This window comes from Tachysurus fulvidraco, chromosome 7, assembly GCF_022655615.1.
Source record: "Tachysurus fulvidraco isolate hzauxx_2018 chromosome 7, HZAU_PFXX_2.0, whole genome shotgun sequence".
In the NCBI taxonomy this organism is placed as follows: Eukaryota; Metazoa; Chordata; class Actinopteri; order Siluriformes; family Bagridae; genus Tachysurus; species Tachysurus fulvidraco.
The window spans coordinates 2,555,971-2,583,059 of NC_062524.1; the positions used below are offsets into that span (position 1 = coordinate 2,555,971).

A 27,089-nucleotide genomic window follows, 5' to 3' on the forward strand; every position below is an offset into this window, starting at 1 on the left:
AATAAAGTAAATATTTAATAAAATAAATATTCAGCTAGTGTAGAGAACATCAGACTATCAGTCTGTTCATATCAAGGAAGATAAAAATGAACAGTTTCTTCTTGTAGCCATGGACAGGAGCATCACCTGACACTGTTTACTGAGGCTTGTGCAAAATAGCAAATAATTTCACTTAACCCTCCTGTTTACCCTTCCTGCATTCCTATGCAAATTATGAGCACCAAGTCAACCTGACCTTGTCTGTTTTTACTGCTTATAAAAAATGAAGTATATATGATAGCCTTTTTTCACCTTTTTAGTCTAAATTGTTTCCAAAATATTAACATATTTTTGCAAAAACAATTAATATAAACCTTATTTATATACAAAAATGACTCATTTTTATAGTAAAACAGAAACAGAAATTTTGAATTATATTTACTATAGAGGCACAAAAGTTGATGCACAATTACAGGCTGGTATATTTCAAAGCCAGGAGATTGTTTTGAAACCATTTTGACCATTTTTAATGTCAGTAAATAATAAACCCTATTTTTTTTCAGGTCAAATTGACTTGAATGCTTATAAATCAAAAATGATAAATTATCACCATTCTGTGTGATCAGCCTTATATTTGTGAACATTTTGCACTTGTAATGTCTATATTGCCCTCCAGATGTCATTACACACACAAACACACACACACACACACACACACACACACACACACACACACACACACACACACACACACACACATCACTCAAAAACATGGCATAATTTCTTGATGAATAGTATAAAACTTCCTTTTACACCTCTTATGCTTTTTATTATATTTAATTTATAAACATCAACCTCATGAAATTATGCCATGTTTTTAAGTAAAATAAGCAGAAATTATTTAATATCATTTTGGATACCCACTATGTCAAACATCCACAGCTCAAAGCTGACTGATGCAACTACATTCATAAATAAGATAGAGGAAACAAATATGATTTGAATCTTAAAACACAACTTGCCTGTGTGTATGTGTGTGTAAAGCTTGTTGGTGGAAGAGAAGATATTGCCCCCAGCTGAACAAATTCATATAACAGGTGTGAAATATTTACAAATGATTTTTTTTGGTGGCCCAGTGAAATGCAATGCCCAATGCTTGAGTGTGCGTGTGTGTGTGTGTGTGTGTGTGTGTGTGTGTGTGTATGGGGGGGGGGAAGGATTTGTGTGTGAAGCTTGTTGGTAGATCCGATTTTGCCCCCAGCTGGACAAATGCATATAACAAGTGTGAAATATTTACAAATGAGTAGATTTTGTTTTGTTCTGGAGGCCTAATGAATTGCACTGCCCAATGCTTGTGTGTGTGTGTGTGTGTGTGTGTGTGTGTGTGTGTGTGTGTGTGTGTGTGTGTGTGTGTGTGTGTGTAGCATCTTTTCGGTAGATCATATTTTACCCTCTGCTAGGCAAAGGCATATCAAAAGTGTGAAATATGTCAATACAATACAAATATGTACAATACAAATAATACAAATATGTAGGTTTTTTATGGACTAATGAAATGCAATGGCCTATTTGTGTGTTTGTGTCTGTGTGTGTGCATGTGTGTCTGTGTGTGTGTGTGGTGTGTGAGTGTGTTTTGGGTGTGTGTGTGTTAGTGGAAATTTTGTGTGTGCATTTTTCTGTCTGTATGTATATTCATTGCGCTGAAAAGAGCAAAAGTGTGACCTATTGCCCCACTAAATGTGTCAGGGTCAAATTGACCTGGAGGAAAAAAAATGCAAAATGTTTATTGTTACAAACACATAGTTCAAGGAAAATAGACAAAATTAATTTTACTAGCAAAGTTCATAATTCGGAACAATCCTGGTAAATTTCATGTAAATGTGTGGAAGAAAACCCAAGTTATGACACATTACGTTTCCAGATGGGGTCAAACTGTCCTCAGGAAAAACAGAAGGGTAATTAAGTAATCAGAGAAAAATAATAAAAGGACGATGCAATTTACTGTCATGTCTGCAATGTGATCATTGCTCATCTGTAGGTCATTATATTGGTTCTGAATTAATCTACAGTGGTGTGAAAAAGTGTTTGCCCCTTCCTGATTTTTTTATTTTTTACACGTTTGTAAAACTTTAATGTTAATGTCCAACCAGTTATTAGGTTTAGGGGGCAAACACTTTTTTACACAGGGCCATGTGGGTTTGGATTTTGTTTTCCCTTAATAATAAAAACCTTCATTTTAAAACTGCATGTTGTGTTATCTTTGACTAATATTTAAATTTGTTTGATGATCTGAAACATTAAAGTGTGACAAACGTGCAAAAAAAATATGGGGGCCAATACTTTTTCACTCTTTTTAAGCCAAACAGGTTCAAAGTCCCTTTTTCAATCACAGAAGAGAATGTGGTCAGAAATCAAACCAGTGAAATGTCTAAAGATGTTTTATCAGCCAGCTGGGTTACAGTTGATGGTTTAGAACAGTGGTCCCCAACCTTTTTTTTGCCGCGGACCGGTCAATGTTTGATCATTTTACCGCGGCCCGGTGGGGGTGGGGGGTGGAGGCTATACAATTAAATTAAAATTAATAATTTTAATTTAATTGTATTTAAACATGCCTTTTAACTCACTACAACGCTAAATCAATGAGAACCCTGAGCTTGTTTCTTTGCAACGAGACGGTTCCATCTGGGGTAATAGGAGACAATGACACCCGAAGTGTGTCGCTTATGTCCAGTTTATTCCGTTGTTTTGTTTTGGTTGCCGCCACTGCAGAAAATCCCGCTTCACACAGATGGCATGTCGGAAATGGCAATAGGGATTTAAGTGATGTGGTGACAATCTCAGGGTATTCAGCCATGACTTTAATCCAGAACACCGGCAGAGTTTCTAACTTTCTAACGACGTCTGTTTCCTGCTCATTTTTGCTCATTTGTGGGTTAAATTTGAGCAAACACAATATACACGTACACCAAGCACTGTTAAACATGACAAAGTACCGGTGAACAGAGAGCATAGCGATACACACTGCCGCTTGCAGCCACTCAGCTCCAGACGTCACCTAAACCCGGCCCGAGATCATGATATTTTGCACATGCGCAGCATTGGTGCGGCTTTAGGTGATGTCTCTCAGCTCCCGGTTAACCTCTCGTCCATGGAAAGTCGCACAAACCCGAGAGAAATACACCACAGTAAATAAAATGGGAATAATTTAATGTTCCTTGGGCGGCCCGGTACCATTTGGTCCACTTGGACCGGGGGTTGGGAACCACTGGTTTAGAATATAGAGCTGGACGTGTTGTTTGCAGTGCAATGGAAAGTAAAATTCCAGTCTGCTGTTAAATACGTGATAAACTTTTGATTAATAACTGCATTCATATTTTGGCAAACAAACTATTTACAGAGAATTTTGGAGAACATCTTCATGCATTCAGAGTACACTGAAGTGAGGAAAGGTGTTTTATACAAATGTCAGATATTACAGTTTGTAAGATATTTGATCTTCAAAGCTCTTTTGAGGCTTTACAGAGTGAAACTAATTCTAACCTCCTAAAACACACAACTCAGAACAGTCTTTATCTGAATCACTTTTAGTGTCATTTTAACACTTTTTCAGAGTCAAATAATGAACTGTGGCACAGTGTAAAATGTTTAACTGTCTTAAAGTGTTCATTTAACGCTAGAGCGTGTGGAGCTACATAAATTCTGAAAAAGTGTTAAAATCAACTGTTTGAGAGTTAATTCAACACTGCACTTTTTGCTGTGTACCTTCTAATCACAGTGGTAAAGTTACAAACACACATACACACATACACACACAAGCACATAAACACACACACACACACAGACACACAAACAGATCCAGCAAGAATTCACTCTCTTCTTCATATTCATCGTCCTCATATTCTTCAATCTCTGTCATCACTTTCTCCACTGTCTCCTGGATGTTTTGTGGTTGGTGTAGAGCTGTTTGCAGACACAAATCCAGTAGAAATTCTCTCCATCTCTTTTCTTTCTCTCCATCTGTAAAGTGAGACCTGGAGAAAAGTGAAAGCTTCACATTATTACAGTAAACACAGAGAGAACTCTCACATATACAGAGAGAAAAATACAGAAGAAATAAAGTTTTTCCACTTTACTTACTTTTGTTTTTGTTAATATTTTATAATTATTGGAATAATCCTAGAACTAAAAGAGCTACAGAATCCCCACAGAAAGACACGCCCCTCCTGGCCACGCCCCCTCCTGGCCACACCCCCTCTGACATAAGATGAACAAAGTCTCATATACTGGTTACTGAAACGTATTTGTTTTATTTTTTAATCCCACTCAGTGATGAAGAGAACACTGACACAACAGACTGGATGTAAATCCACCAAAAGAAGAAAAGAACAGAGTCTCGTTTACTCTCCAGTTCTCTTCATTATTAACCCTGATTTTACTGCAGTCTGATAGTTATCATTAAAAAACTGTTATTAATTTAAATAATAATAATAATAATAATAATAATAATAATAATAATAATAAATTGTACAGTGTATATAAAGTACATTTAATACACAACAGGATCACGCTGACCATCACAAAGAACTGGAGGTTTTAGTGGTTTTGTTTTCTGTTTAAAAAAATAAAATCATCACATAATAAAGATCACATTCTGTCATGGAGAGTCTGCACCATCACCGGGAAATAAACTCTGGACTTCTGTTTCTGGTTAAAATGATGCCTCAGACTCTGTTACGGAGCTCAGCATGTTTCACTCCATCATTTCCCCAAATCAGAGACTTTATTTATTCATTTACATTTTTTGGAAGAATTTATAAATGTATTTCTTAAAGTTATGAACCAGCAGAACATTTAGTTTACAATATTAAACTGACAGCAATTATAAACAGGGCTTTAATCAGCTGTGGAGCACAGAGCAATAAAACAGATCTGAGAAATATAATAACTTACTCTTCAAAACTGACAGCAGGAAGTGACCGGTAAACTGGCAGCAATACTGGAAGGACAGTCCTGTGTGTTTCACTCTCATACTGCTTCACATGTGAGAACAGATCCAGCAGGAAATCACTCTCTTCTTCATAATAATAATCTTCATCTTCCTCATATTCTTCAATATCTGGCATCACTTTCTTCAGTGTCTCCTGGATGTTTTGTGGTTGGTGTAGAGCTGTTTGCAGACACAAATCCAGTAGAAAGTTTCTCCATCTCTTCTTTTTCTCTCTGTCTGTAAAGTAAAAGCTGGAGAAAAGTGAAAGATTCACATTATTACATTAAACACAGAGAGAACTCTCACACATACAGAGAGAAAAATACAGAAGAAATAAAGTTTTTCCACTTTACTTACTTTTGTTTTTTGTTAATATTTTATAATTATTGGAATAATCCTAGAACTACAAGAGCTACAAAATCCCCACAGAAAACCACGCCGCCTCCTGGCCACACCCCTCTGACATAAGATGAACAAACTCTCTCATATACTGGGTACCGAAATGTATTTGCAGGGCTCTCAATTATCACACATTGAGCGTGACAGTCACTCATTTGGGTCTTTTATCACACTCTCCCACCACACATCGTATTTCTCACGCAGAAAAACGTACTATTTATCATATATTTAATATGCGGCAGCGCTCAAAATGTATCAGTCTGCACCGCTGTCTCTATGGAACCGGGCAGGAATCAAGCGCGTCTCCCCTGGAGTTCTTAGTCAAGCCTGACACTTATCAGCCAATCAAATATAGAGGCTACACAATAGCCAATCAGAAAATAGCACTATGTATCTGGGTAAGATTAAATGCAACAACCATTGAAAAAAAAGCAGATCCTGGAATTGTTCATCATCATCCTCGTTCACCCACAGAGAAAACCACTGGAGCTGTGAGCATGACTTTAAGTACAGAGTAAGTCATGATCTCCTGTTTTAATGTTACAACAGGAGAGCATGACTTTAAGTACAGAGTAAGTCATGATCTCCTGTTTTAATGTTACAACAAATTCACAACTTGTTTGACACAAACAATGACATTGTGACTGCTGTTAGAGACGTTTCCCAGATAATCAGCATCAGTTTTTCATGACTGTCTGTAACTTAGCCAACAGTTTTACAGCCGGTTCACTGACAACACCTGCTCAGAACAAGTAGTCCAGGCCAGTGGTTCTCAAACTGGGGGCCCTGAGATGGTGACAGGAGGCCCCGGCTTTATGACATTTTATAAAATAATGAATTTATCATGAATTAAATCTCAGAAAAATAAGGCTACTAACCACCATCACTATATTGTATAATTTCATATGTTTTGTTTAATTAAAATATTAAGTTTTGGAAGGTTTTATGTCATTAATTGTCTTTTTTTGTTGTTGTTATTGTTGATGTGGGGGAGGGGTCCTAGATATATTAAAAATATGTCACTCCTGCCTGTCTTCAAAACTTGAGAGCCCTGTATTTGTTTTATTTTTTACTCCCACTCAGTGATGAAGAGAACACTGACACAACAGACTGGATGTAAATCTACCAAAAGAAGAAAAGAACAGAATCTTGTTTACTTTCCAGTTCTCTTCATTATTAACCCTGATTTTACTGTAGTCTGATATTTATGGTTACAAAACTCTTATTAATAAATAAATAAATAAAAATAATAATAATAATAACTAGATTTGTAAAGTTTGTCACGACAAACTTTGATGTAGGCTTTGACGGTGCAAGTATTCGCAAAGGCCGGTGCATTTTGGAGGCGAGTAGACAGAAAGATTGTGAAAGCTACTGGACCGCTAGGGTGCCAATACTTTTGGAGGTGAGCGGACATGAGCATGTGACATGATCCGAATACCTGTGAGGTAGTTCCCCTCATTGTGCTGAGTGTTTTGATATGTCACATGTCCATGTTGTGCAAATTTTTAATTTTCACGGGACGTCACATGACCAGAATACCCGTGGGGCAGGTCCCCTCATTGTGCTGAGTGTTTTGATATGTCACATGCCCATCTTGTGCAAATTTTTGATTTCGCTTGTTTTGGGGGCGGGGCTACACGTGACGTCACGTGGTGTCAAGTGACGTCACCAGAATACCTGGTGGGGTGCCAATACTTTTGGCAAAAAGTGGCCACTGAGGGTTTGGACATTTCATGTCAATACTGCAGTCATTATGGGATTCTACTCATTATACTGCATAGAAGAGTACATGCAATTCTTAATGTTGGATGTATTGTGTGTGTGAGAGCTTAGAGGACTTTTCGGAATTCCCTATTCAAGTCTATGGGATGTTCGATCGTCGACTACGGGAAAACCGAAAATTCCGTCGGAACTCCGGAAAAAAATTTGGTCCGGAGTAAGGTCCTAAAGAACCTCCGAGTTCGGTGTAAATGGCTCGAAAACTTGCCGAGTTATAAACCTCAAAATTTTATAATGGAAGTCTATGGGAAAAAAGACCAATTTGAGCTTCCATACCGGGAATGCCGGAATTCCGATCGCTTAAACAATAGGAGCAACAAACTTCAGACCAGGGTCTACGACATATCCAAATTTGGTACATGTGGCTCGAAAGCCCTAGGCCGCATTTTTTTTAATAAATTCTTGTCGAAGAAGAAGAAGAAGAAGAAGAACTAGATTTGTAAAGTTCGTCGCAACAAACTTTGATGTTGGCTTTGACGGTGCAAGTATTCGCAAAGGCCGGTGCATTTTGGAGGTGAGTGGACAGAAAGATTGTGAAAGCTACTGGACCGCTAGGGTGCCAATACTTTTGGAGGTGAGCAGACATGAGCATGTGACGTGATCCGAATACCCATGAGGTAGTTCCCCTCATTGTGCTGAGTGTTTTGATATGTCACATGTCCATGTTGTGCAAATTTTTAATTTTCACGTGACGTCACGTGACCTCACGTCCAAAAATTGTGCTGAGTGTTGTCATGTGTCACATGTCCATGTTGTGCAAATTTTTGATTTCGCTTGTTTTGGGGGCGGGGCTACATGTGACGACGTGACCCGTGGGGCAGTTCCCCTCATTGTGCTGAGTGTTTTGATATGTCACATGTCCATGTTGTGCAAATTTTTGATTTCGCTTGTTTTGGGGGTGGGACTACACGTGACGTCACGTGACGTGACCAGAATACCCGTGGGGCAGTTCCCCTCATTGTGCTGAGTGTTTTGATGTGTCACATGTCCATGTTGTGCAAATTTTTAATTTTCACGTGACATCACGTGACATGACCAGAATACCCGTGGGGCAGTTCCCCTTAATGTGTTGAGTGTTTTGATATGTCACATGTCCATGTTGTGTAAATTTTTTTTTTAATTTTTGATTTCGCTTGTTTTGGGGGCGGGGCTACACGTGACGTCACCAGAATACCCGGTGGGGTGCCAATACTTTTGGCAAAAAGTGGCTACTGAGGGTTTGGACATTTCATGTCAATACTGCAGTCATTATGGGATTCTACTTATTATACTGCATAGAACAGTACATGTAATTCTTAATGTTGGATGTATTGTGTGTGTGAGAGCTTAGAGGACTTTTCGGAATTCCCCATTAAAGTCTATGGGATGTTCGACCATCAACTAGGGGAAAACCAAAAATTCCGTCGGAACTCTGAAATAAAAACTTTGTCCGGAGTAAGGTTCCGAGTTCGTTGTAAATCGCTCGAAAACTTTCCGAGTTATAAGTTTATAATGGAAGTCTATGGGAAAAAAGGCCATTTTGAGCTTCCGTACCGGGAATGCCGGAATTCCGATTGCTTAGAAAAATAGAACCAATAAACTTCAGACCAGGGTCTACGACATATCCGAATTTGGTGTATGTGGCTCGGAAGCTCAAGGCCGCATTTTTTTAAATAAATTTTTGTCTAAGAATAATAATAATAATAAGCTTAAAATCACATAAATTGTACAGTGTATATAAAGTACATTTAATACACAACAGGATCACGCTGACCATCACAAAGAACTGGAGGTTTTAGTGGTTTTGTTTTCTGTTTAAAAAAATAAAATCATCACATAATAAAGATCACATTCTGTCATGGAGAGTCTGCACCATCACCGGGAAATAAACTCTGGACTTCTGTTTCTGGTTAAAATGATGCCTCAGACTCTGTTACGGAGCTCAGCATGTTTCACTCCATCATTTCCTCAAATCAGAGACTTTATTTATTAAGTCACATTTTTTTGAAAGAATTTATAAATGTATTTATTATTAAAGTTATAAACCAGCAGAACATTTAGTTTACAATATTAAATCAACAGCTATTATAAAAAGGGCTTTAATCAGCTGTGGAGCACAGAGCAATAAAACAGATCTGAGAAATATAACAACTTACTCATTGAACCTGACAGCGGGAAGTGACCGGTAAACTGTCAGCAATACTGGAAGGACACTGCTGTGTGTTTTACTCTCATACTGCTTCACATGTGAGAACAGATCCAGCAGGAAATCACTCTCTTCTTTATATTCATATTCCACATATTTTTCAATTTTTGGCATCACTTTCTCCACTGTCTCCTTGATGTTTTGTGGTTGGTGTAGAGCTGTTTGCAGACACAAATCCAGTAGAAATTCTCTCCATCTCTTCTTTTTCTCTTCGTCTGTAAAGTGAGACCTGGAAAAAAGTGAAAGATTCACATTATTACAGTAAACACAGAGAGAGAACTCTCACACATACAGAGAGAAAAATACAGAAGAAATAAAGTTTTTCCACTTTACTTACTTTTGTTTTTGTTAATATTTTATAATTATTGGAATAATCCCAGAACTACAAGAGCGTCTCTAGGTTACGACCGTAACCCTAGTTCCCCAAGGAATGAGACGCTGCGTCGAAATGCTATGGGAATGCCCCTGCGTGACCGCGCTCTGAACCACGTGTATAATCTGAAGTGATGTCATCGGTGGGTGACGTTGCATAAACAGGAAGCTACAAATGGCTGCGAGATGGACAAGAAGCTAGCTCCTGCGAGAGAAGGTAAGCGCCACAGGAATGCAAGGAGTGTGGCACGGAGATGCAGCATCTCGTTCCTCGGGGAACTCGGGTTGCGGTCGTAACCTAGAGATGTTCCCCTTCAGAACTCGAGCTGCGTAGAAACTCTATGGGAACGAGTGTCCAATCACGCTACTCTGACCAGACCCTACTTAGAGATTGAGGGCCTCGGCACCTGCACGTAGGACAGAAGAGCCCGGGTGGCTCTGAGGTCAAGGTCATAAAACCTGACGAAGGTCAGCGGCGTGGACCAACCCGCAGCATCACAGATGTCTTGGAGTGCCACTCCAGCGGACCAAGCAATAGATGCCGCCACACCCCGGGTGGAATGAGCTCAGACCCCGAGCGGTGGGGAAAGGCCAGAGGACTCGTGAGCTGACACAATCACATCCACTACCCATCTGCTCAACGTCTGCTTAGTGCACAGGAAACCTTTCCTATTAGGGCCATAGCAGACGAGCAGCTGCTCCGACTTTCTCCACGGACTCGTCCTGCGGAGGTAAGTGACCAGTGCTAGCACTGGACACAGTCGGTTCTGTTGCTCCTGTTCGGGGGCTGTAAACGGAGAAGGGCAGAATGCCTGCAACACGACAAGTCGTGAGCGGGCCGAAGGCACTTTTGGTACGTACCCAGGTTTCGGATAGAGAAACACTCTGGCCATGCCAGGGGCAAACTCCAGGTGAGATGGGGCCACAGACAGGGCCTGTAGATCCCCCATCCTCTTTAGGGAGGAAATTGGCAAGAAGAAGGTGGTCTTAATAGACAGTAACCTATGGGCCACTTCGGGCAATGGCTAATAGGGGGGCTCTGATAGAGCCGCCAGCACAACTGCCAGATTCCAGACATGCACTCTGAGTTGCGTGCCGGGCCTCAGACTCCATGCGCCGCAGAGGAAATGTGTCACCAGTGGGTGCCTACCCAGCAACTGCCCCGCCGGCGGGGTGCTATATGCCGCGATGGCAGACACGTAAACCTTCAGGGTTGAGGGGGTTAACCCAGCGGCAAACTGTTCCTGTAAGAACTCCAGAACAGCCGATCAGGCAATTAACTGGTTCCAGGCCATGGCGCTCGTACCACGACGTGAACAGTCGCCATCGTGCGGCGTACAACCTCCTCCTGGAGGAAGCTCTGGAGTGGAGAAGGGTCTCTACTACCTCACTAGAGAGACCAGCCGAAATGAACCGTGCCCCCTCAGGGGCCACACCCACAGCCTCCAAAGCTCTGGGCGGTGGTGATCCAGGGCTCTGCCCACCTGTGAGAGGAGATCCCTCCTGGGGGGAATTTCCCACGGAGAGCCCTCGAGTAGGGATACCAGATCTGCAAACCATGGCTTGCCTGGCCATCGAGGTGCTACCAGGAGGAGACGGACTCCATCCTGACGAACTCTCTCCAGAACTCCAGGGAGCAGTGCGCTCGGGGGAAAGGCGTACAGGCGTAGCCTCGACCATGACTGTACCCTGGCATCCATACCTAACAGGGCTGGGTGAGAGAGAAAGAACCAGAGGGGACAGAGCGAGGTCTCCTGGGTCGCAAAAAGATCCACCTGTGCTCTTCCTCATGTGCAGGAGGCCGAGCGGGATTGCGCTGGATGCCGCCGCCATGAGACCCAGCAGCCTCTGGAACTGCTTCACAGTGAGTGGCCAGCCTTCCCGCACTCTCCTGACAGAGGTGAGGATGACTTCAACCCGAGCAGGTGACGACCGTACCTGCATCCTGGCCGAGTCCCATACCACACCCAAAAAGGTGGTTCTCTGTGCTGGAAAAAGCACACTTTTGCTGCCATTTAGTCAAAACCCAAGCCCCTTCACGATGTAGTTTAAAATGCGGATGCCCTGGAGCCGCAGCGGGGTCAGTGCTGCGTTGGCAGAACGGGAGGACCCGATATTGGTAAGCATCGCCCCCGAAAGCAAACCTCAAGAACCTCCCATGTGCAGGGAGGATGGAAACATGAAAGCATGCGTCCTCCAGATCTATTGTGACGAACCAGTCCCCGGACCTGATCTGAGTCACGACCTCCTTGAGGGTGAGCTTCCTGAACCTGAGCCTCCTGAGAGAGTTGTTCAAGGAGCATAGATCTAGAATGGGACGTAACCCACCATCCTTCTTCGAAACGACAAAGTACGAGCTGCAGAAGCCTGACTCTTGAGCCAAGGGGGAACCACCTTGATGGCTCCTTTCCTCAAGAATTTTGCACGCTTCTTGTTCCAGGACCAGAGCCTGCTCGGGTCCCGCCAGGGTGGGACACATCCTGTTGAAACGGGGAGAAGAGGACGCGAACTGAACCGTGTAACCGTCCTCTATAGTCCGCAGGACCCACCAGGAGACTCCTGGCAACCCCTCCCAAGCTGTCAAAAAGTTCCTCAAGGGAACCAGCCCCTCTGGGCTGGCCTCTGACCCACTGAGGCCGAGCCCTGCAACTTACCACGCCTCGCGAGAGGCGGCGGACCCTCCCCCTCCACAACAAACCTTCGGGTGGAAAGGTGGGGAGCGTACCGCTGGAGGGAAGCTGCGCCCTGAGGCACATCTTGTGGCAGGGCTGGCAGACCGGCCTCCATGACCCGAATGGCCGGAGCAACGTACTGCGGCCGTTGACACCTCCTGGGAGGTACCGGGTCTCCCCCATCCGTACCGAGACTTTGGGCGGAAGTCGAGGGAGGTGCCCGCTGGCGGGGGGCCATGCTCTGTAGCATATGTTGTGGCAGGGCCAACGGCCTGGCACTCCAGTGGTGCAGTGGAGGGATGGGCACCGTAACGTGAGGTGTGCCCCGTCCCCCCAACCGTAGACTGGCAGGGTCTATGCACCACTGCCTGATTGTCGGAGGCAAGGGTGACCCTCAGGTCATCCTGCTCCTTCTTGGGCGTAGAGTGCCACCTTGGGCCCTTAGGCCCCGCCCGCGGAGATCGGGTGGCCATGTTCTGTTTCTGGGCTTCGCGGTGCCTGGAAGGACCAGGCTGGGGCTGCCGCCGAACAGCCCCATGAGATCGCCGAGGGAGGTACTGCTGAAATGCAGCCGACTGCTTCTTAGACTCCTGGAACTTGTTCACGACCACCATCACAGCGTCGCCAAACAGTCCAGAAACGGCCATTGGTGCGTCCAACAGCACAGCTTGATCCTTGTCCGGGAGGTTGGACAAGGCGAGCCACAAATGCCTTTCTGTGGCCACCAGGGCCGCCATGGACCGACCAATGGCCCGCGCCATGTGTTTCGTGGCCCGAAAAGTCAAGTCGGCAGTGCGACGCAACTCCTTAATATCAGCGATCCCGGAGCTAAGTCCCTCATCCAAATCACATAGCAGGTCAGCCTGGTATGCCTGCAACACACCCATGGTGTGGAGGCAAACCGTTGCCTGGCCTGCTGCCGCATAAGACTTCCCTACTAAGGCCAATGTAGCACATAGCTGCTTAGGAGGGAACACCGGGGCCTTTAGCGATGATGCTATGCTAGGGGAGAGAGAGCTAGCTAGCATCTCTTCCACATGAGGCATCGCCCTGTAGCCGCACGCCTTAGCCCCAACCACATTCACGTAGGAGTGCGGGGTTTCCCAGGATCTGGACACCTCGGCATGCAGATCGGGAAAAAATGGCAGGCTCCGGCGCCCAGGAAGTGACACAGGACGCAGGAAACGCTCATTAGCTTACTGGGTGCGCGCTGCTTCTGCTGTTCCACCGGCCAATCTAAATCCAGCTTGGCTATGGCTCATGTCACGACCTCGAGGAGCTCCTCATACAGCACAGGCTGTGAGGCACTCACAGGCTTGCTAGCATCCATTAGCTCTCCTTCCACGAAGGGAGAGACATGTAATGCCGCGCTGCTTGCGCCGGGAGAAGAAGCAGCCATCGGGCCTGCTTCTCCTCGAGAGCAGGAGCTCGATTCAGCAGACGAGGCTGGAGAGGACTCATCCAACTCCAATCCTGCTGCTAAATCGGCCTGCTAGCCCCACGAGCGCCGGCACCACTTTGCCTCGGCAAGAGCGGGACCGGAGCCGCGAGGGAGAGAGATCTTCTCAAAGAGCGCGCTCCGAGAGCGAAGAATGCGCATAGCCATGCAACTACAATGCGAGCAATCGACTCCCTCGAGAGCCGATTGTGCATGCTCCACTCCCAAGCAAACAACACACCGATCATGCGAATCCTTCCCGGAAATTAAACGAGGACATGCATAAACACATTTACAGAATCTCTGTCTGCTAGCCATCACTCGATCAGAAAAACAGTATCAGAAAAACTAGCGCTTACCTGAACAAGCAGACATTTGTAGCTTCCTGTTTATGCGACGTCACCCGCCGATGACATAACGTCCCAACGCCCATTGGTCAGATTATACACGTGGTTCAGAGCGCGGTCACGCAGGGGAGTTCCCATAGCGTTTCAACAAGGCTCGAGTTCCGAAAGGGGAACTACCGAATCCCTACCGAAAACCACGCCCCCTAATGGCCACGCCCCCTCTGACATAAGATGAGCAAACTCCCATATACTGGTTTCTGAAACATATTTGTTTTATTTTTTACTCCCACTCAGTGATGAAGAGAACACTGACACAACAGACTGGATGTAAATCCACCAAAAGAAGAAAAGAACAGAGTCTCGTTTACTCTCCAGTTCTCTTCATTATTAGCCCTGATTTTACTGCAGTCTGATAGTTATGGTTACAAAACTGTTATTAATTAATAAATACATTGTACAGTGTATATAAAATACATGTAATTGATTTCTGTACTTCTACTTAAGTGTAAAACATTAAATAACAGGATTTTTAAATAATCAGAGTCACTTAAAGGGGCAGTTCACCTTTTTTCACATTTGACACTTTCTAAACTCTTGTAGGGTGATTTATAGACACCTCAGGACATTTTTATAACAGCTGATTAAATCAATTGTTAAATTAATTAAAATTAAACAGTGGTTTGTCTTCCTGCAGAACCTGAAATGTACAAATCACATCACAGAGCTCAGCTTTCTATTAATGACACATCTAATACATTTGCAGTGTTTGAACATCAGAGGTCCTCATCTGTACAGCTCATAGAGTTCAATTATAGCGAGCACGATGGTCACGTGATCACATTCTGTCATGGAGAGTCTGCACCATCACCAGGAAATAAACTCTGGACTTCTGTTTCTGGTTAAAAACTAAAGAAAATATAACAACTTACACTTTAAACCTGACTGCAGGAAGTGACTGGTAAACTGGAAGCAATGCTGGAAGGACAGTCCTGTGTGTTTTACTCTCATACTGCTTCACATGTGAGAACAGATCCAGCAGGAAATCACTCTCTTCTTCATAATAATAATCTTCATCTTCCTCATATTCTTCAATATCTGGCATCACTTTCTTCACTGTCTCCTGGATGTTTTGTGGTTGGTGTAGAGCTGTTTGCAGACACAAATCCAGTAGAAAGTTTCTCCATCTCTTCTTTTTCTCTCTGTCTGTAAAGTGAGACCTGGGGAAAAGTGAAAGATTCACATTATTACAGTAAACACAGAGAGAACTCTCACACATACAGAGAGAAAAATACAGAAGAAATAAAGTTTTTCAACTTTACTTACTTTTGTTTGTTAATATTTGTTTGTTAATATCTTTTGTTAATATTTTATAATTATTGGAATAATCCTAGAACTACAAGAGTTACAGAATCCCTACAGAAATCAACGCCCCCTCCTGGCCACGCCCCCTCTGACATAAGATGAACAAACTCTCTCATATACTGGTTACTGAAACGTATTTGTTTTATTTTTTAATCCCACAAAGTGATGGAGGGAACAGTGGCACAACAGCCTGGATAATTAATACAGTGAAAATACTCAATTGATTTATATGCAGTTCTCTAATCGAGTGTAAAAATTTTAATAATATTTTAAATAATCAGTCACTTAAAGGGGCCGTTCATATTTTTTTCCACATTTGACACTTTCTAAACTTTTGTAGTTTGATTTCTAGACACCTCAGGAAGTTTTAATAACAGTAGATTAAAACATTTGTTTAAATTAAACAGTGGTTTGTCTTCCTCCAGAACCTGAACTTACGACCCCTAACAGACTAAATCACAACAGGATCACGCTGACCATCACTGGAGGTTTTAGGGGTTTATGTTTGTCTTACAAAATGAAGCTTTGGGTAAACTGCTGGAGGAAACACAATTACTGCACTGAGACTCACAAATCTATCTGATTATAATTTATTGTACAAGATTATCTTTTATGGATAAAATTTATATTGAAACACTGTGTAATGACCTAAAGTTCACCATTTTACACATTTGATCAGTTCTAAACATTCATTTGGTGATTTCTAGTCATCAGACAGTCTTTAGTGTAAAAGTTACAACAGATTTTTACTGAATAAACAGCAGAGATGAGTTAACAACAGCCCACTGATTTTACACACAAGCACTTGTCTTAAAGGTAGAAATCAGAGTTACTGAAGATCCATGATAAACACAAGAGATCATTTAAAATAAAAGACTAATATGATGGTAAATGGATGAGACGATATCAGGCAGTGAAATAAAATTGTAAGATGAAGATCAGGACACAGAATTTACTCATCAGGACCTCAGCATGTCTGCAGTATCTCTGCTCCAGTGATGCTGTATCATAGCTGACCCTGTGCTCTGACCCCAAACTCCAAAGTCAGTATATGTGCTGTAATGTATATGTGACCAAAATAAAGGCTTCTATAATATTGTAAAATCTTGAAGGCACTTTGTGTCATGGCTTGGACTGGTGCTCTTCAAAATCCTAAATTATTAATTGACTTATTTATAAAAAAAATTGTTACTTCCACACATACAGCTAGACAAAGGTGGGATATAATAGGCTTCACATGTGAGAACAGATCCAGCAGGAATTCACTGTTATAAACTGTAAAGTTTTCTCCATAAGGAAAAGATGTGTGATTACACACTGATGCTAACAGCTCCAGTGATTTTCCCCGTGTGTATAACATTAGAAATCCAGCACAGCCTACAGTCATAGCTGCACCAGACTCCACTTCCTTCACTGCACACACACACACACACACACACACACACACACACACACACACACACACACACACACACACACACACACAGTTTCTGCTTTGTTCCTGACTGTACCAAGTCTTTTGTTCACTGTTTCTGCTCCCTTTCTTATTGCCTTGATCAGTTTGTTCTGTTTACTGATCATCTGACTTGTGGCTGTGTTTCTGACCATCAATTTGTTAGTAATTTGGATTTTTTTAGTTTTATTAAAGTTGCCTCCCCTGCATTTGTGTTTGTCTCATGACTTTTTGACTAATCACAGTGGTAAGTTACACACACACACACACACACACACACACACACACACACACACACACAGACAATGCTGTTTAGTGATGATCAGTACAGTCACATGTGAGAGTTTCCCTCATGTCTGATATAGCAAGTGATGATGTAATGAACACAGTAACTTTGATAACTGATCAAATTATCTAGATATTTATCTGTAAGTCAATCAGACCTAGACTTGTAGTGTCTAGTTAGAAAAAGGATTAAGATCCATTAGTTAAAAGGTTAATATTCATTATCTAGCTAAATCAGATAACAGTGTATTTAGTATAGAGAAGTTTTGTGTAAAATACTGTTCATTTTTCAAAAGTAAATGTAAAGTCTCATATACAGGGACTTGTACAGCAAAGGCTCCTCATAACTAAAAACTAATCAATGAGTTGTTAAACAATTAAATTTTTATAATCATGGATGTTTTTTGTTAAAATACATTTATTTGACTAAAGTTTAATAACAGAGATCTTTTTTCATGAGTTACTCACTTGAGAGAGCTGATGTGTGGCAGCCATGAGAACACTGTGCTTAAGAGAAGATCTGTGAGCTGTTGTGGGTCTTTATCACAGAGCAGATGGAGATTTGGTTGTTCTGCATATTGGGTTATAAATTTTCCAGCTTGCTCAAGCACATCTGTCTGACTGCTCATTGGGATGTGAATCTCATTCCCACATAACTGTAGCAGATTTATCAGATAATCAGGTTCCTCACACTTCAAGGCAACTGTCCAGATCTGACTTAGTGTTGTTGAGAAATGCCTGGAAACAGGAAAAAAAATACACAATCATAATATATATTAAAAAAACAGCAGGTAAAATAAGTATTGACCACATCAGCACTTTTCTCCTTTAATATATTTCTAGAGTTGTAAGACAACCAAGGTAATCCATAATTACAAAGAAAATAAAAAATGTTCAGGAATTAAATTATGTGTAATAAAATGGAATGACATAAAAAGCCATAAAAAGCCACCAACTAAGATCTGTCAGTACCTAGAAAATAATCTGCCCCTTGTCAGTGGAAAGTAATATCAGATGGTTCAGTCCCAAATTATTACCAAAGTGTCACAGAAGAAACAGCTCATGTTGGTTAAAAGCAAAAAGCTCTTTCAAGACTTTTGCAAAAAATACTGATGCCATTGAATACAGAGGGATTTATCCAGAAGTGTGGGCATTTCAGCAAGACAATGATCCCAAACACACAGGCAAGGAAACTCTCAATTGGCTTTGGAGAAAGATAATAAAGCGGCTAGATTAGCGCAGCCAATCACCTGACTTAAATCTAATAGAAAATCTATGTTAAGAACTAAAGACCAGTTCATAGAAGTCGTCCATGGAACCGTCAAGATTTAAAGGCTTTACCAGCAAAAGGCTTTATGAAGGCTTTAGTATAAAGTACTAAATCAATGACTTAGTTCAATAGTCTTTCAGTGACATTCCATTTAATTACACAACATAATTTCTGAACTTATATATTTTGTTTTCTTTGTATGTATGGATTACTGTTTTTTTAGTATTGTTACACCCAAAAAGCATACAATATGAATAATAATACCTTAGATAATGTGAATGTTTGAGAATTATCTTCAGCCCTGAGAGGGACACAGCACTGTTCTCCAAATCAAGATGAACCTTTGTGTTTGTGGATTGTCTGATTACATAGGACACAGCACAGCAGGTGTAAGGGTCAAGATGTTCATCACTCAAAACTAGATGATAGTTTATTCTCTCTAGAAATGAGCAGCAGGTTTCAGGTGCCTGTAATTCATACAGACACTGACATATGAAGGCAATGTCAGTGTTTTCATCATCTGGTTGTTCACCAAAGAAAGTGTTTAAGACCTTCTCAAAGAACCCATCAATATTGTCCTTGATCTTGTTCAATGGAAAGAGACACGTCAGATGATCAACGATGGTTGGTGATCGAAGTCCACAGAGAAAAGGAATTATATGTTTCATGTGTTCACTGTCTTCATTCTGACACAGATGGAGAACCTCATCAAGTATTTCTGATTTTTCTAGAAGCCAGAGAGCAGAAAAAAATTCCTGCATTGAGTTGTGAAAAAATGCACAAAATGTCTTGGCACATGCTGGTGACACAACAGAGACAATCTTCAGAAAAGCACCAGAAATGCCTCTCTCATCATAATCAAACTCCAGGTTGATAGTTTTTAACTTGGTGGCATTGAAAGCGCTCTCTGCTAAAGACAGGACCATGTCTCTGCAGTCTTTAATGTGTCCATCTAAATAAAGCAATGTCTTATTTCCGTGTCTCTGTAGACAGTGACGAAATATTCGTACATACAGCTCAGTAGCTGTGAAGTGTTTCTGTGCTTCTTCAGAAGTGTAGTATGAAATACAGGCTGCCACCATCAAAGCATACATAGGGACGTGGCAGAGACTGAAGAGAGCAGGATTGTTTATCACAATGTCTACCAACTCTGGTTCATTAACTGTCATCTTCCTAAAAAAATCATAAATTGACTCTTCACTGAAACCTTTAACATAAACTTTACATGTTGTCCAGTCAGAGAACTCGTACTCTACTTCAGGCCTGCATGTTACCACTATCTTTGCTTCAGGCAGAAGTTCATGGTCCATGATCTCCAGCAAAACCGTGTTCTTCTGAAAATCTCTGATTCCATCAAAAACAATAGTCACACTGTCAGAATGTTCTTGTAGATACTGCAGGATTTCTTCAGCATTTTCTTTAAGCTGTGGATTTGACATTAAATATTTGCTCAGTAGAAGATTTTCTAAGCTCTCTGTAGTTGAGATGTTTGTCAGTGTGTTTTCATCAAAGTAAAACATGAAGTCAAGGTTTCTGTCACTTCTCTCTGCCCAGTGATGTAACATCTGTTGAACAACTGTCGTCTTCCCAATTCCAGGTTTTCCTACTATTAGGATACTTTTCTCACTGCTATTCACTAAATCTTCAGGGGATTTTGTCTGTGTGTCCTTTGGTATGTAGGACTTCATCTTTTTTAAACGGAACATTTTAGATTTCTTGCTCTTCAGTGTGATTTTATTACGGGGTGTATTATTTTCTGTCTCTGTGTCCAACACTAGAGGAATAAAGGCAAACTTATGTACTTCATCTTCATTAAACCACAGGCTCTGACTCCACTGTTGACTAAGAACTAGCTTTCCTCTTGTCTTCAAAAGTTTTTGCAGCTGATGGCATGAGAGAGGTCCTACAATCACAGATAATAACATAATCACAGAAAAAGTGAAAATATTTTGGGGAATAATTCAGTTATTTAGCATTAAATTACTTTTAAAATGAGTTAACGGGTCTAACATTCGTTTAACAATATTTAACATAGAGTAAATTCAAATTTACTGGGACATCAGAAAACTATAGAATGTACCATTAAGCTTATCGGAGTTTGTGCTAAATTTTAACTGCTTTGGCTTCAATTACAAGTTTTACGCACAAGTAAGAGGCTTTAGTATAGACAATAAAATCAGACTTTCCTATGCAAAACTATTTGTTGGTTTTATCAGGCAAAAGTTCTAAGAACAATTTACACAATATAAACCCCTGATATTTTTTAGGTACAATGATGAAATTTTTGTCATCTGCACAGGTGAGGTTCTACAAATCTTCGTTACCTTCTCAACATTTTAAAGCCTTTATCACAGTACAGATTCAGCCATACAGCCGATACAGATAGAGCCTTGCTCAAGGTCCTAACAGTGGCAGTTTGACGATGTTACAGTTTAAACCCCTACCATAGGAAATACCAGAGTTTTTTAATTTGTTATTAATTTGCTTAAATCAAGCAGTCTTACCTTCAACGTAGTCATCTTCAGCCTCATCTCCAAAGGAGAACCAGGAGATCCATGTATGTAAATCAGGAGTTTGACTAGTAGAATCTGGTTTTGGCAAGACCAATTTCCTCTCACGATCCAGTATTCTGAGAAAGTTATAGCAGGCCTTCTCACCCTTGTTTAAGACCAAGTCCAATATCCTCCTGGTTTTGTTGTACTTTTCTGGTTCTGCCTCAATTTCACTAACTTCATTGCCATTGAAAACATTCTGTTCTTGAAGTTGTTCTACAATAACAGGCAGGTTTTTTAGACATCCAACCAGTTTTTCAAGAGCACCTTTTATATATTCACTGGCATCTTGATTTGAAGAAGCCATATTGATGCTGTTATTTCTTCAGCTTCATAAGCTTATCCAGCTATGATCTGAAAAAAATTAATTAGAAGTAATTGATACATGTACATTTTTATTGTAGGTTTTATGGGTAGGTGCAGTGGTGTAGTCTACGTGATACGCAGGTATATGCCGTACACCCACTAGGAAATGCCAAGGATTTCCGTATACCCACTTAAAAAGCGTAAGGATACGCAACAATATCGTTTTGTGACAGAACTTTCATTCATAAATTCACCCCGTCTATGTTGTGAACACAGACAGTGGTCTGAATCACTAACGTTTTTTGGACCATTGGGGCTTCCGTGGCCTGTGACCTGATCTGACGTCACCTACCAAGGAGGAAAATTAGTTGCTTGGCAGTGTTTTGTGGCGCAAATTTGAAATTAACTAACTAACGTAAAAGAAGATATGAAACGAAAGCAGACTCAAACTACACTCTGAGTGTTTTCGGAAGCCTGCGCGTAAAGCTACAGCTTCGGGGTAACATTTCACCCACAGCCCGAGTACAAATGTATTTGGAAAGCTTTGTAAACTACCAGTTCATTCAGTCCATAATATTCTGCAGTGAAAAAGTGTAGGAGATAGAACTGAACAAATGTTTACTGTTCACTCTTAAATGTACATTGAAAATTGACAGCTGATAAAACCTGTGCTCCACGTCCCATAACATTTAAGGCTAACTGTAGCTCTTAAAGGTATAAAGTTCACCCAAAAATGGAAATTGTGTTATTTCCTCACCCTCAATTTGTTCCAAAACTGTATGAGTTTCTTTCTTCTGTTTAACACAAAAGATGATATTTTGAAAAATGTTGGTAATCAGACAGTTGGCAGCACCCACTGACTTTCATAGTCTAGATTTTTTCCTACTGTGAAAGTCAGTGGGTGCTGCTAACTGTCTGATTACATTTAGCCTTAAATGTTATATGAATATGGGACCTGGAGCACAGGTTTTATCAGCTGAATGTCTTTCGTTGCTTATAATAAATGTGAATGTTGATTACACATAAGCAGTCTTTAATAATGGTCTAAATAACATGTAGATGCATATTTTATGCATTAGTGAGTGTGGTGGTGTCTATGGGGTGTCGCTCTAGGATGGGTGCGTATGAGGCTGGGAGGGGGGAAAAAAATCACAGTATACTCACTACAAAAAACTAAACTACACCACTGGGTAGGTGTATTGCCTCTTGCTTTTAACTAAGCAAAACAAATATTCAACAATAGTTTAACAAGGGTTTCCCAATTAGCTTTTGCACCCCAACATGTGGTGGTTTGGTGTACAAACAGAATTGCAAAAAAACTCTCAAATATTGTTTTATGAGATTTGCAAATCGTTGCATTCTGTTTTTATTTCCATTTTACACAACATCCAAACTTTTTTGAAATAGGGTTTGTAATGTTCTCCCCGTGCCTCGGGGGTTTCCTCCGGGTACTCCGGTTTCTTCCCCCGGTCCAAAGACATGCATGGTAGGTTGATTGGCATCTCTGGAAAATTGTCCGTAGTGTGTGAGTGAATGAGAGTGTGTGTGTGTGTGTGCCCTGTGATGGGTTGGCACTCCATCCAGGGTGTATCCTGCCTTGATGCCCAATGACGCCTGGGATAGGCACAGGCTCCCCGTGACCCGAGGTAGTTCGGATAAGCGGTAGAAAATGAGTGAGTGAGTGAATGTATTCATACTTGTGCAGTTCATGGGTTCAGTTCATACTGTATAAATACAGTAGCTGCAAGTCATATTCCTTTGATTTTTTTAGTCATATAACACATGTTACTGACTACATAAAATGAAATGTTTAAATCTTGTATTAGTAGTTTAAACTTATAAAACTGGATTTTAAAAATGTTCCACGGGGTGAAGGATTCAGGTGGGGTTTAGCCAAAGATATGGTTTAGTGTGAAAGCATCAAAATTTAAAAAATTGGACGTAACTTGACTTTTATATTTTAGCTAAAATTTATGTAGCGCCCACTACCCTTAACCTTCAATTAGGGGGATATAATAATCCGGGAATTAAACCGGATTCACTTATTATTATCCTTGGAGAATTTAACAGAGCAAAACTTACACTTGAACTTCCGAAATACAGACAGCATATAAATTGTCCCCCAAGGGAGAAAAATACACGATCATTGGTACACAATTCTTAAGGACGCATATCGGTCTGTACCCAGGGCTGCCTTGGGGAACTCTAATCACTGTTTAGTTCATCTTATACAAACTGTCCAACATTTCAGTTGTTCTGCAGATATTGTACAATATTTCAGTCATTTGCTGTTTTTGTACAATTCTATATACAGTATTATCTCAAGGACCTGCTGCTAAGAAACTGTGTTCATTCTATAGTATCACTGCACCAAATGTTGTTTGAACGTTCAGTATTCACATACAGTATTCACACTGGTCTGCACTGTTTCTGTTTTTCTGTTTATTGTCTTTTGTGTATTGTATTTTTTGTACTTTTTGTATTGTCTTGTAACTCTTTATCTGCACTGTCTTTTGTCCTGCACTGTCTTTTGTCCTGCATCGTCTTGTCTGTCTTGTTTGTCCTGTCCTGCACTGTTTGCACCAGGTTGCACAGTTGCACTTTATGTATCTAGGACTACTTACAATTCCTTAGCCCTGTCTTTGTTCTATGTAGCACCTTGGTCCTGGAAAAATGTTGTCTCATTTCACTGTGTACTGGTACACAGCCATGGTTCACAGCCAAACTGAAAAAAGCTTCGACATGCCAAGGAAGATGCCTACAGAGGGGAGGACAAAACTCTGTATAAGCTGGCCAGGACAACGGAGATCAGAATAGCTAAAAGAAGCTACTCTGAAAAGCTGAAAAGCAGGTTTTCGGATAACAACCCTGCATCAGTGTGGAAAGGCCTTGCAAGACATCACAAACTAAAAGAGTCGCCCCCCACTGAAGCAAACAAAGACCTGGCTGACGACCTCAACACCTTCTACTGCAGGTTTGAGAACAACATCTTCACACCTCTCATCCAACCCAGCCCACTGACTGACATCACACCTCTGGGAACCCCATTAACAACTCCTCCAAGCACTTAAGTTTCACTCACGATTTGTGAAAAGGATGTGAAACAGCTCTTTCAGAGACAGAAGACAAGTAAAGCTCCCGGCAAAGATGGGGTCTCCCCCTCCTGTCTCAAAGCATGTGCTGACCAACTGGCTCCTATCTTCACCCATATCTTCAACAAATCACTAAAGCTGTGTGAAGTCCCCTCCTGCTTTAAACTCTCCACAATCATACCGGTCCCCAAGAAACAGATGCTGGATCCCTACAGTTTGCCTACTGTGCAAACAGATCAGTGGACGGCGCAGTCAACATTGGACTGCACTACATTCTGCAACATCTGGACTGCCCAGGGACATACGCCCGGATTCTCTTTGTTGACTTCAGTTTGGCTTTTAATACAATAATTCCGGAAATTCTCCACTCCAAACTACAGCTCACTATACCCCCTTCCATATGGAAGGACCACCAGCTTCCTGACGGGCAGGAAACAACATGTGAGACTGGGAGGTCAGCACTGGCGCTCCTCACGGATGTGTCCTCTCCCCACTTCTATTCTCCCTCTACACTAATGACTACACTTCATGTGACCAAACTGTTAAACTCCTGAAATCTGCAGATGATACCCTCACCGGTCTCATCCAAGATGGCGACAAGTCTGCATACCGGCAGGAGGTGAAACGGCTGGTGCTATGGTGCAGTCAGAACAGTCTAGAGCTAAACACCCTCAAAACTGTGGAGATGATAGTGGACTTTAGAAAAAAACCCTCAACACTACTCCCCCTCACAATATCCAACAGCCTCGTGCCCTTCAAGTTTCTGGGCACTACCATTTCCCAAGACCTGAAATGGGAGTGCAACATAAACTCCATCATTAAAAAGGCCCAGCAGAGGATTTACTTTCTACACCAATTAAGGCAGTTTGTATGGTCTGACACAGGAGCTGTTGATGCTGTTCTACACTGCAGTCATTGAATCTGTCCTGTGCACATCCATCACCATCTGGTTTGGTGCAGCAACAAAACAGGACAGAAACAGACTGCAACTCACGGTTAGAACAACAGAAAAAATAATTGGTGCCCCCCTGCCCACTCCCCAGGACTTGTATGACACAAGAACCAGAAACCGGGCAGGAAAAATCACTACTGACCCTTCGCACCCTGGACACAACCTCTTTCAGCTCCTCCTTTTTGGCAGGCGCTACAGAACTTTGCTTACTAAGACTCCCCTGATTAACAACTCACCATAATTATATTCACTGCTTCATATCTATAAGTGCTGCATTATCAGAACTGTCAGCCATCACATCATCTGTATATATTACACACACTACTGCTGCTATATATTGTACAAAAAGCATAGTATTGCACAATATTATTATTGGCACCATGCACTTCACACACTTTATGTACATAACTGATCAGTCATACATTCTGTATTCATATTTTAATACTCATAATGTCTACTGTATCACATCTGCATAGTCGTGTATAGTCTGTATTATCTTGTATAGTATAGTGTTATTTATATCTGTTCTTTTGAGAGTCACAAACAGCTGGAACCAAATTCCTTGTGTGTGTCAACACACTTGGCCAATAAACCTGATTCTGATTCTAATTTTGATTCTGATTCTCTGTGCAGCAGACTCAGAAGAAACAACTCGTAAACTTTACTCTAGTATAGATTATATACACAAATCAAATAAATAAAAGTAGTAATAACAGTTGGTCTGCCAAATACAGAACTTTAACACACTTTGCCAGTGGTTATTTACCCTATATTAGCCTTAACTTGCAGGAGACAAAAAAAAAAACCTCTCACATCGATCTGCAGTTTTAAAATTAACCCCTTTATCCCATAATAATTCTCAGTGTACCGCAGAGGTGAAAAATTAACAAACTTGATACGCAAAGACACGTTTTGAGACAGTGCATTACTAACAAACCTTATTCATGCAGTTACTCTTAAAGGGGAAGTGCACAATTATTTTATCAATATAAACAGACACAGTTATGATATTATTTGAACCACAAACAATCATAAATGCCCCATTACATGAAAATAAAAGAAATAATATTTAATATAACCCTAGCTGGGCTACATATATATTTTGGGTAATGGGTTAGAGAATAAATGTGAAAATGTGCTATTTTAATAATAATAATAATAATAATAATAATAATAATAATAATAATAATAATAATAATAATAATAATAATGATAATAATAAATCAGCCATGATACTCCCGGATAGAATAAAACAAAGAAAACGTGCACAGCTTTCAGTGAAGGATCGAAACCGAAAGTCACAGTTACTATTATATGTTAAAGGCAGCTTTTATAGATTTATATCCGGAAGTAAACCCGGAAATGTAAACGAAAAGTTTAGCTTTACACCAGTAGTTACAGTGAATAATATTTTGTACCTTGAACGTGAATCAGTTTGGTTTCCTGGACTTCAGTAAAAACGTCCACAAATGAACATAAACGTTCTCGAACTTTCCTCATAGCGAGTTTTTTAATTCTAATTCTTTTTAATTGGTGGTTAAAATTGGCCACTTATGAGTGCATATACCGCCACCTACTGGACAGAAAAGTGAAGCATTGTTTATATCTGGTGGGGAAACATAAATCCTAATTATTTATTCTGTTATGCTACTGGAG

The 27,089-nt window shown here is 41.1% G+C and overlaps 2 protein-coding genes across 3 annotated transcripts in view; both read right to left on the reverse strand.

Annotated features, from left to right (window-relative positions):
- The window catches only part of LOC113650479, a 289,734-nt gene that overhangs the window by 1,237 nt on the left and 261,408 nt on the right, over positions 1-27,089 (reverse strand). The window lies entirely within an intron of this gene.
- Positions 1,961-26,991, reverse strand: LOC113650499. The gene is made up of 8 exons (XM_027158891.2): positions 26,852-26,991; positions 21,036-21,437; positions 18,796-20,434; positions 17,730-17,999; positions 15,091-15,378; positions 9,283-9,561; positions 4,930-5,217; positions 1,961-4,010 (listed from the first exon to the last, which is right to left on the reverse strand). The coding sequence occupies exons 2-8, from the start codon at positions 21,388-21,390 to the stop codon at positions 3,749-3,751; spliced, it is 3,381 nt and encodes a 1,126-aa protein (XP_027014692.2). The 5' UTR covers positions 21,391-21,437; positions 26,852-26,991; the 3' UTR covers positions 1,961-3,748.